At 35.9% G+C, this 12,121-nt stretch overlaps 1 protein-coding gene and 1 long non-coding RNA gene across 2 annotated transcripts; one reads left to right on the forward strand and one right to left on the reverse strand.

The window, feature by feature from the left end:
* Positions 1-7,202: 7,202 nt before the first annotated feature.
* On the reverse strand, positions 7,203-10,666 carry LOC106095895 (zinc finger protein 420). Its single transcript, XM_013263336.2, has 5 exons — positions 10,543-10,666; positions 10,194-10,400; positions 9,640-10,132; positions 9,476-9,583; positions 7,203-8,865 (listed from the first exon to the last, which is right to left on the reverse strand). Exons 2-5 carry the CDS (start codon positions 10,362-10,364, stop codon positions 7,265-7,267), a joined length of 2,373 nt encoding a protein of 790 aa, XP_013118790.2. The 5' UTR covers positions 10,365-10,400; positions 10,543-10,666; the 3' UTR covers positions 7,203-7,264.
* Positions 9,135-10,176, forward strand: LOC106095897 (uncharacterized). Its single transcript, XR_001222820.2, has 3 exons — positions 9,135-9,330; positions 9,466-9,590; positions 9,653-10,176. It is a non-coding gene; the product is annotated as an uncharacterized LOC106095897 (long non-coding RNA).
* Positions 10,667-12,121: the final 1,455 nt, after the last annotated feature.

A 12,121-nucleotide genomic window follows, 5' to 3' on the forward strand; every position in this document is an offset into this window, starting at 1 on the left:
GGGGGTAGACTCCATAATTGTTTAAAAAAAATTAAGTAGTTCGTCTGAAAAAAAAACTTTTTGTTCTTTTTTCGTAACGGGCGTTACATTGAACCTCAAAATAGAAGTTCTTGCGCTAAATAGTATCCAAACACTCTTAACTTAATACAAGCACATATTTTCAAAGCTTAACAGCATAATTTTGTAATAATAAATATCAGCAAAATTAAAAGGATTCTGCCACTATGGAGAAACAATGATGTCAATCCGACCTATTAAATGGTGATTTTTAGAGCTAGAGAAAAGTTTTTCAAAAAAAACAAGTAAAAAGGCGTTAAGTTCGAACTTTGGGTACTCACCACCTCGGGTATATATGTAAACCAAATTTCGTCAAAATCCGGTGAAAAATCCATATTTTATGCCCCATAGCACCTATATCGAAATATGTTCCGATTTGGACCAAATACTAATAAGTACAAGTCATTGTTCAATTGTGTATAACAAAATATTGGTATTTTTAGTAGCTATATTTAAAAAAAAACCGATTTGAACCATATACGACACGGATGTCGAAATGCCTAACATAAGTCACTTTGTGAAATCGGATTATAAATGCACCTTTTATAGGACCAAGACTATAAATCGAGATATCAGTCTATATGGCTGCTATATCCAAATCTGAACCGATTTGGGCCAAGTTGCAGAAAAATGTCGAAGGGCCTAATACAACTCACTGTCCCAAATTTCGGCGACATCGAACAATAAATGCATCTTTTATGGTCCCAAAGCCTTAAATCGAGAGATCTTCTATATGGCAGCTATATTCAAATCTGGACCGATCTAGGCCAAATTGAAGAAGGATGTCGAAGGTCCGGACCGATTTGGGCCAAATTGAAAAAAGATGTCGAAGGGTCTAACACAACTCACCGTTCCAAATTTCAGCAAAATCGGATAATAAATGTGGCTTTTATGGGTCTAAGACCCTAAATCGGCGGATTGTACTATAGGGGGGGCTATATGAAGATATAGTCCGATATAGCCCATCTTCGAACTTAACCTGCTTATGGACAAAAAAAGGATCTGTGCAAAGTTTCAGCTTAATATCTCAATTTTTAAAGACTGTAGCGTGATTTCAACAGACAGACGGACGGACATGGCTAGATCGTCTTAGATTTTTACACTGATTAAGATTATATATACCTAATAGTGTCGGAAATTGATATTTCGATGTATTGCGGAATGACAAAATGAATATACCCCCATCCTTCGGTGGTGGGTTTAAGAACAAAAAATTCAGAATTCATGAAATCTTCATTTGAATCGATAGTACTGTCCATATAATTTAATATCTGCAGATTATTTCATGCAAATGTTGACCGTGACTGCGCCTCAAATGGTCCATCCGCTTGGTCTAATTTTGACATACTCTTCCCAACACTTCGGCCGATATTACTTAAATGCGTCAATGATGTCTTCAAATGCGTTAATTTAAGGCTTGTCTGTATAGACAAGGGCTTTAACATTGCCCCACAAAAAATTGTCTAAGGGCGTTAAATCGCATGATCTAGGTAGCCAATTGGCCGATCCCGAACGTGAAATAAAATGTTCACCGAACTCGCCTCTTAATAAGTCCATTGTTACGCGTGCTGTGTGGCATGTGGCACCGTCTTGTTGAAACCAGATATCATACAAACCAAGTCCTTGCATTTTTGGCAAAAAAAAATTGGATATCAACTCACGCTCACCATTCACAGTTACGTTGCGATTCGCATCATCTTTGAAGAAGTACGGTCCAATGATGCCACCAGCCCATAAACCGCACTAAACTATGACTTTAGTCGCTCAATGGAAGAAGCTCGCATTTTGATAATAAAATTCAATAATTTTCAAGCATATTATAGACCAAACTGAAGATGTTTGACAGTGAGACAAAACACGAAACGTGCGTGAGCTGTTTAAACCAAAAAGATATCAGGCCAAAAAGATAACACCTAAAAAATCACCCTTTATTAGGTGGATGTTCAGGATGTACTACTTACACGAAAAAGCGAGCATTTTCGGGACTTTAAAAACGAGTTTAATAATTTTGTTTTTACTGAAATCAATGGTTTCACTTCTAAGGCTACCATTAGGTAAAAATTTACTTAGTAAAAATTTATTCGTTTTTCGCAGTTGAAAACCCATGTTTGTCGCGATTACTTTTTGAAACACTACACAAATAACAAAATTTTATCATAAGTAATGGGGGATTGTCCTACTGAATGAGATCAGCAAGTTTTTTGCTTTAAAATCTGTTATCGGCGAAAAATATTGCGAAAAACGAATAATGAATGAAACCAGCAATTTTTTCGCTTCAAATTCTATTACCTAAAAAAATTTGTTCGAATCCAAATCCAACTAATTTCCCCGACTCCAAGACTTAGTCCCCGCAGCCCTGGTACCAAGTAGCAGTCGATAAATGTTGAAGTTGTTTTATAAGTAGCCTGAAATCTACTTTACTACGTTGTTATGTTGTGTTGTTATGTGTACTCGTATATGAAAAACACTTTTTCAATCAATAAAATACCTTTGAACTCAATAGGTTATGGGCCCAGTCTCGTAAAAAAAAAAAATATTTTTCACAAGAAAAGAAAAATTCTGGATTTTTTTTTTCAAGAAAGAAAGATATGGAATTCACCAAGAATTTGAAGCCGCTATCAGGTCCTGCGGATTGGCCTATATGGAAAAGGAAAGTAAGGGATATTCTAGACTTCTATGAAGGCGCTTTAGATGTTATAGACAAGAAAGTTGAAGCACCACTTCCTTTGCAAGATGGAGCTACCGAGTCTTAAATTAAAGAACACAAGAAAATAGAGCAATTTTTCCGTAAAGCAAATTGTTATGCGAAGAGCATAAATACCAACACGGTCACGGATGAAGTATATCAGAAGATTATGGATAAAGAGAATGCCTACGAAGCATGGAATGCGTTAAAGAACATTTATGAAGCTACATCAAAAGACCAATTGTTTAAAATATGTTCAGACATGTTTTCTTTTGGATGGCAAGATAATCAAGATGCTTCGACACATATTGCGAAACTAAGAGGTTTATGGGATGAATTAAATGCTGGATTGAGATCTAAAGGAGAAAATATATTGCCAGATATGCTCTTGGTATGCAAAATCCTTCATATTCTTCCACCGTCTTATGAAATGTTCCGCTCTAGCTGGATGATGATGACAAGAGATATAGACAAAACCATTGATGAGCTAATTTTACAAATTTGTCTCTATGAAAGAAATTTTAGGAAAGATTTCGAAGATTCAGGTAACAATCAAGAAGCTTTAATGGTAAAAGCAAAGAAAAATTTAAAGCAAAAAAATGTTAAACATTCCTCAAAGAAGGAAGACGTTTGTCATTACTGCAAAAAGAAGGGGCATTGGCTAAAAGAATGCAGAAAATGGATTGAAGATGGTAAACCATCAAAGAAGTCGTTAGCGTCGTCGCCGTCTACAAATATTAATGTTTCATTAAATATTGAAAGTGATACAGATTGCACATTTAATTCCAGTGAAATTTGGTGGATTGACAATGGAGCTACGAAACACGTAACAAATTCATATGAGATGTTTTCAGACTTCAACAATTTCAATGAGCCCCAAATTATAAAAGCAGCTGGAAAGGAATCAATAAAGGATTATGGTAAAGGAACTATCGAAATAATTTCATTTGTCAAAGGCATGAAATTAAAAATGAAACTCGAGGATGTTTGGTATGTACCAGATATTTCAAGAAATTTGTTTTCGGTACTTGAAGCACAAGATAGAAATCCAAAAAGCAGTTTTAATTCAACAGTGAAGGAGTGTTGGTTGTCAGTGAATAACCAAGTGGTACTGCATGGAAGTCGTTCAAGAATGGAAGCCTTTATAAAGCATCAATACGACCAATAATTCCAAAAGTTAAACAAAATATATGCATGGCAGTTTCAGATAATTCTATGCTTCAACTTTATCATGAAAGATGGGGACATCAAGATATACATACGTCATATAAAAGAAAAGTTGGAACATGAATTTGGCATACAAGTTAAGATGAAACGAGAAATTTGTGAGCCATGTGCTTATGGAAAATCTACAAGAATACCGTTTGGAAATAGAGAAACAGCAACATCGTGTGGAGAACTTATTTCAGCCGATATTTGCGGTCCCTTCCAAAAATCTTTTCAAGGGTACAAGTATCTCATATTATATAAAGATGATTTTTCAAAATACAGGTATGGATACATAGCTAAAGAAAAATCCGACGTGGCTATTACACTCAAGGAAATGGTAGCCCACGCTAAAGTAAAGGTCATTCAGTGAAATGGGAAGGAATTCAACAATAAATACGTAAACGGAATTTTAAAAAGTTTTGGTATAACTCACAAATTAACTGCACCCTATACCCCGGAGCAAAATGGTCGATACGAACGTGACAACAGAACAATAGTTGAAATGGCAAGAACGTTCAAATATGCAAACTCAGAAGCAAATTTCCCAAAATCGATGTGGGCAGAACTAATAAAAACTGCAATATACGTTTTGAATAGGACATCGAAATCTTCCATATCCAGCATGAGTCCTCATGAAGTTTGGTTTGAAAAGAAACCCAGAATAAACCATTTGCGCATAATTGGTTCGAAATGCTATATGCATATTCCAAAAGAAAAAAGATCAAAGATGGACAAGAAAGCCATGAAAGGGTACCTAGTCGGTTACGACGGTGATGAGAGGTACAGGGTTTATATACCAGAAAAGAGAAGTGTAGAAGTTTCAAGAGACATAAAATTTGATGAAAAAATTCAAAATTGTCAGAAAAATTTCATAGACGACAAAAACGAATCGAAGGATGTATCAATAGAGAAGAAGGATATGTCAAAGGATTTGAATTACAGTTCATCAAATGAATTAAGCCTTCCAGCGCCTCCTACAAAAGAACCAGGTTCAGAATATGACGAGGATATAAATGAAGAAAATGAAAATAGTTCAGACATACTTCAAATAGAAAGGAATCAAGCTGAAAGTAATAATCCTGTTGTACCAGCATTATCTGAAGAAGATCAATCATCTTCAGAAGAATTCGAAAGGGTTCCTGAGAACACTGTATCGACGAAACGTTTTAGAGAAACTGATTCCGAAGATGAAGAGCCGATATACAAAAGATTGCGAGAAAGGTCTCTTATTCAAAATCAAAAGTATAAGGATTTTGTTATGATGGTACAGGAAGTAGAAAGCAGCATTGAAATACCAGAAACTTATAAACAAGCTTTGAATTGTCATGAAAAAAAAATGAATGGATCAAAGCAATGGAATCCGAAATTGAATCACTACAGGAAAACCATACATGTAATTTGATAGAGTTGCCTCCAGGTGGAAAAGCTTTGCCAGGTAAATGGGTTTATCGACTAAAATTAAATGCTGATGGTAGTATAGATAAATTCAAAGCAAGATTAGTTATCAAAGGGTTTAAACAAAAAAAAAAGGCGTTGATTATAATCAGACCTTCAGTCCAGTAGCAAAAATGAATACAATAAGATCACTGTTAAGTATCGTTGCAATCGAAAATCTCTGCATGATGCAGTTCGATGTATCAACAGCATTTTTGTATGGTGAACTGGATGAAGTTATTTACATGGATCAACCTGAGGGCTTTAATGATGGTAGTAGACGTGTTTGTAAGCTAAATAGAAGCCTGTATGGACTGAAACAAGCACCTAGATGTTGGAACAGAAGAATAGGAAAATACTTAGAAAATGAAGTTAAAATGAAAGCAAGTTCAGCTGATCCTTGTTTATATAAAAGAGAGCAAAATGGAAATAAGTTAATACTTGCACTGTATGTTGATGATGGCTTGGTCGCAGCAACAAACAGGGAACAACTACGAGAATTTATGGATAATTTGAAGAAAGAATTTAAGATAACAGCAAAGGAAACTAGTTATTTCCTTGGCTTGGAAATTCAAAGAACCCAAGATTGTATCAAAATAAATCAACCGGCATATGCAAAACGAATATTACAAAAATATAACTTCTCCGAATGCAAAGCAGTTTCTACACCTATGGAAAAATCCAAAGACAATTGCAAAAGAGGAAATATTGAAACGGATTTTCCATATAGACAAGCTGTAGGTGCTTTGATGTATCTAATGATTGGAACAAGACCAGATTTAGCATATAGTGTTGGCTATTTATCAAGACATCTGGAAAATCCAACTCAGGAGGACATTATCAAATTAAAAAGAGTGCTCAGATACATATCTGGAACACTAAACTATGGCATCAAATACGAGAAGCAAAAAGAAAATGGCTTGAAGTGCTACAGTGATGCAGACTTTGGAGGCTGTATAGAGACAGGAAGATCTACGTCAGGAGTAGTGGCTGTCTATGCTGGTGGTGCCATATCTTGGTTAAGTCAAAGACAAAGAATAGTGTCAACATCAACTACAGAAGCCGAAATAATAGCTGCAAATGAAGCTTGCAAAGAATTAATTTGGCTTAGGCGGTTGTACAATGAAATTTCAAATTTAAAGGAGACGCCAGTATTATATATAGATAATAATGCGGCATTACGATTGACACAAAATCCGGAATTTCACCGAAGAACCAAACACATTTCTATCAAACACTTTTTTATCAGGGAAAAAGTTTCTGAAGGCAAAATAGAAGTTGCGAAAATTTCGACAGAAAATCAATTAGCTGATATGATGACAAAACCACTGTCCAAGACACGTTTGGAAGCCTTATGTACCAAAATTAATTTATTTTAACTTATAAAACAAGGGGAAGTGTTGAAGTTGTTTTATAAGTAGCCTGAAATCTACTTTACTACGTTGTTATGTTGTGTTGTTATGTACGTTGTTATGTTGTGTTGTTATGTGTACTCGTATATGAAAAACACTTTTTTCAGTCAATAAAATACCTTTGAACTCAATAATAAAATATGCAGAAATTTTTGAGTTCACTTTACCCAGGTTTCAAAAGTTCATATTCTAAAAAAAGCAAAAAAAAACTATTTGGTGTTCATGCGAAAAAGGAGTTCAATCTACCCCGACTGTATTGTACAATGTAAACAAAATAGGTCCATTGTGACTACCTTGTGGAACTGCAGATAGATGATCTTCTCTTCGACCTAAACAGTTCTTCAACCTAACATCTTCTTAAACCTCAACTATATTCAGGACTTTAAATAAAAAACGAAAATAGATTCAATTTGTATAAAAACATATTTATTTTCTAACGTCAATGCAAAAAAAAAAATTCCGACTTTTACAGTTTATTATCATCTCCTATGTCAACCCATGTGAGGGTTTGGCCTCCATCTCGTTCCAAATCCTCAAACTGTAAATATTTTACAACGCCCAACTCATCCTTGATAAGATTGCTTTCGACGGTTATTACGTCTTCGTCAGCCTCCCCTTCAACGTTTGAGACGGTGTTGTCTACAGCTAGTAACTCATCTGTTTTGAATATAATTTGCGCCATACCCTCTTCAGAATCCTCGGATTGTAATTCATCATCCATTCCATGTTCATCATCAAAAGTTTTTGTGTCAACCAGATCTAGCTGATCTTCCATCGTTATGTTCTGGGTGAATTGGGGTTGATTGACAATTATTGTGTCGTTGGTATGTTTTGTTTGTTTCATATGGGTTAGAAGTAAAGGTTTTCGCATAAAACCTGCACCGCATTCCATGCATTCATATGGTTTTTTGTCACTGTGCACAAAGCGATGTGCATTACGGTTATCTCGGCTATTGAATTGCTTTCCGCATACCTCGCAAGCAAACGGTTTTTTGCCACTGTGAATAAGCATATGCTTCTTAAAGTGTTCCGGGTAGACGAATCCTGCCCCACAGATCTCACATTTGTGGGGCCTTTCACCAGTGTGAATAGCCTGGATATGGTATTCCAACAACCGTTTTCGCTTAAAGGAGCGCAGACAATGGTCGCACTTATGAAGTTTCTCATTGAAATGCGTCGATTTCTTGTGACTAGTTAAATTGGAGCGTTGTGCAAACGCTAGTGGACACATATCACATTTGTATGGTTTCTCCCCTGTGTGTATACGCTCATGGTCCTTAATTTCTGGTCGACGTGCAAACGATTTTCCGCAAATACGGCAAATAAATGGTCGCTGACCCGAGTGTACAATCTGGTGAACCTGCAAACTGTGTTGAGTTGTAAAAGTTTTTTTACAAACGCTGCATTCGAAAGCTTTGCCAGAAACATGCAATTTCTTATGTTGACTTAGGTTCTGCTGATTTAAAAATTGTTTGCCACATTCATTGCACTGGAATGGTCTTGGTCTTTCTTTGTGTATCTTCATGTGCGTCTGCAAAGTGTATTTTGAAGCAAAGTCCTTCTGACATTCCGGACATTTATATGGGCGACGACCTGTATGTGTGTTCATGTGTTCTTCCAGCATTCCCTTTGTACTGTACTTTTTTTGGCAAACAATACACTCTAAAGATTTCGCAGTTCCATAATGTATACGTCGGTGTATGCGATATAGACGATGATTGGTAAAAGCTCGATGGCATATGTCGCACTCTATTGTGTGATTAGATTCGGAATGAATTTTCAAATCTTCCCTCCTACCAAAACCTTCTTGGCACAGCTCACACATATATATTTTACTGTTGTGAAATGATTGAAAGTGCTCCTTTAAAGTTTTCATTGTATAGATAGGTGAAATTTCGCACAAAAGACAAATGCACGCAAGACCATTTTGTTTGCAAACTCGTTTAGGACGATTATCCAATATTAGTGACTCATTTTCTTCTGGATCTTGTATGGCCATTCCTCCATCATTATTGGCGTCATTATCGCTAAACACGTTAGATGATGTTATAAAATTGAGACTAATATCTGCAAAAGAAAATCAATTAATCAAAACTTTATATATTTTTTTTTAAATTAAATATTTTTGAAATATGTTTCCGATATGCAGTGCGTAGATTCTAAATATATATACTATCTAAACAGTTCCATTGATATAAATTTCAAATAAACCGATCCTCGAATTGGTGTTTTCCCTCTTAGTGCTGAGGTATCTCTCTGTGGCAAACCTTTTGGACTCGGCAATAAAAAAAGAGATCCTTTATCATTGAGTTTTTAATAAAATGTTGGCATGAATGAAATATGACATATTAGCATTTTTACAGAAGTCAAAATGTCAATTTTCAGTCAACTCGTTTAGAAGTGCATATTCAAGAGGCTCAAAAGTCAAGTCGGCTGATCGTTATATATAGGAGCTTTATCAGCCTATTCCGACCATAATTGACATGGACGCTAGAATGTATCCTGAAGATATTTAAACCAAGTAGAAACGAGGTAAATATATTCGACTGGGCCGAATTATGAGTACTTTTACATATTGAATCAGTTTAGGGCCTTAAAGATTTTTGTACACGAAGACAAATGTACCTCATTCTATGGTCAAGGGTATACAATTTTTTAACTTTGCAGATTCAATTACCTTCCTCGTTCCCGTATTCTTTCAAAAGATCGTCATCTTTAGAATTTTTTTGATCCAGCGCATTTTCCTGAAATATAGGCTTGGCTCTCACATCGTAAATTATGATATCTGCAAGGTAAACAATTTTATAAACTCCAAACAATCACTGAAATACTCAATCTAACCTTGACCTTTCAGAGGAATATTCTGTACATCAATATCGGAATCTGCTACATTTATGTTAACCAAGCCATCCGAGAGATTTAAAACACCAGGCGGTAAAGAGTTTTGGGCAACATGTTCGTTGAAAGCTGCAAAGTCAAAGCTTTCACTTATCACTTTCTCATTATTCGACATGTCCTCGTACGCTAACGTATTTTCTCTATTGTCAGAGTCCGAATCAAGAACTTCATCTTCTTGAACTTCCTCAATCAAATCAGTATCACAAATCCCAATCATTTCGGGCGTTGACGGGTGTATCAATTCCTCAAATTTCAACTCATTTACCCCCAGTGAGGACGTGGGGCTGTTTTCGTTGTGCAATATTCTAAGATCAACCAAGTCATGTATGGTGTTGTTTTCCTTGTAAGAATTCAGTATGCGCTCCCTTAATTGCGCAAACCTTTTTTCCAAGCTTTCATATTCCAAAATATCAGCATTACATGAATCACACAATAACTAAAAAACAGATTGAATAAACTTTTAAAACTTTACAATACATATTTTTACCAACACATACTGTGGAGTGTGCAGTTCCCTCATCCAAGTCCAACCGCAAAATGGATCCCAACAGAACTGCCAGCGAGCACTCGACATGACCGTCTTCTCGCAGCCTTTGCTCAAACATGAGCCATGGCTCCTCGCCGTTCACGAACTCATGGTCGCACAAATAGCATTTCGCCGATTCCATCGAATATTACCGGAACCAGGCTTCCACCGAAGACCACTGGAAAGAACATCACACTTGACATGTTAGCAACAACTGGACTTGTCACACAGAACAAAATACATGCCAGCAGGCTGACATGTCTTACCAACATGTGCAATTCAAAACCTGCCCGCTGACCACACATGAAATTCAAACGTACCTGCGGATATACTTGGGACTCTTAAAATCGCGACAACGAGTGTCAACAATTATTTACTTTTTCGTAAAAGTTCGGCTTTTAAAAATGAAATTTAATAACAATGTGCTCGCCTAAGCGCAAAGCAGTGAAAAAATATATAAATTAAGGTGAATATCAGCTGATAGCTTAAGAGGTCCTCTCAGAGTTGTATTTCTTTTATAAGTAACAGACAGCAACGGACTTTGCATAACACAATTTTGAATTTTAAGTGTGGTTAAGGTACGTTCACACGGCTCGCTAATATTGCATCAACCACACTCGTTAAAAAACTCAATTTATTTTTATTTTATTTATTTTTTTTTGTTTGGTTTTATTATTTAGTTTTATTTTAGTTCTATTCATTGCAAGACAAAACTAGTGAATAAAATTAGAATGCAACAAATTCATTTTAAATACCTTGCGCAATTTTTATAGTTAAATAGCTTTTACTCAAGGTCCGTCTAATATTACTGATAATTTTAAATCTTTCTTCTCATTTTTTGATCAATGTCCGAAAAAAAGATTTGAAAAACTAGATCAAGCACAAAAAGACAAATTTATCAAAAAGAAATATCGTCAAAATGTCGTAAAATCAAAATAAAACGGCTGGTAGCTTGGGCGCAGGCACCATGTGTTTCATTTTAGTTCTATCCAGTGCAAGTCAGATGTTGCGGATAAAAATTCAGTTCAAGATTGTCCAGAATAGTAATCGATATCGTCCTATAACAGATAATTGCTGTGTTTTCTTAAGCTTCTATTTCAAATGTATTTTCAAAAATAGCAACTCTCAAGGGGGATTTCTAAAGGTGGTCTCACGCGAACAGCTGAAAACAGCCGGCCAGTTTGATGGCATTAAGATTTATTGTTCTCTCTCTCTCTCTCTCTCTTTGTTTGTTTCTCTTTCTCTTATTTTGAAATGACATCTTGATGACGAGAGAGCGGATTGCACAATGTGATTGTGGGTGTTGAGACCACCCTTGGTACAATAAGAAGGTTGAATCATAAGCCCAACAACAAGGAAATCAACGATACAACCCTGTGAGGATAGTGACGCAAATTTCCACTAGGCTATCAAACTTCTGTACACTGTCAAATTGCCATTCTTGTTTTTATTTGCATTATCACACAAGAGTTATGCTTGCAAAAGGCAAATTTTGCCATGAACATTCCACTAAGGAACAGGGGCAAACTTCTCATATATCAATGAATGCAGTCCGATTCAAGTTCTAAGCTCAATGATAAGGGGCCTCCTTTTTATAGCCGAGTCCGAAAGGCGTTCTACATTGAGAACGGCGAGGATTTGAATCAGGCTTTCAGCGTCATAGGCGGACATGTTAACCTTTGCGCTACGGTGACGATAAAAATGTTAAAACAAAATGTTAAAAACCTTTAAAATCCAAAAAAAGCATTTGACGTTCTAGTGAGATTTGGATACAACTCTGAAATTCGAAAATTTGATCAGTTGGTCTTTGACTTTACCTTCTAATTGTGCCAAGATATCACCATTAATTGTTTCGTCATGAGCAACTCTGAAAGTTGTACACATCGTGAAATGCAGTAT

The sequence above is a fragment of the Stomoxys calcitrans genome, unplaced genomic scaffold, assembly GCF_963082655.1.
Source record: "Stomoxys calcitrans unplaced genomic scaffold, idStoCalc2.1 SCAFFOLD_178, whole genome shotgun sequence".
Lineage (NCBI taxonomy): Eukaryota > Metazoa > Arthropoda > Insecta > Diptera > Muscidae > Stomoxys > Stomoxys calcitrans.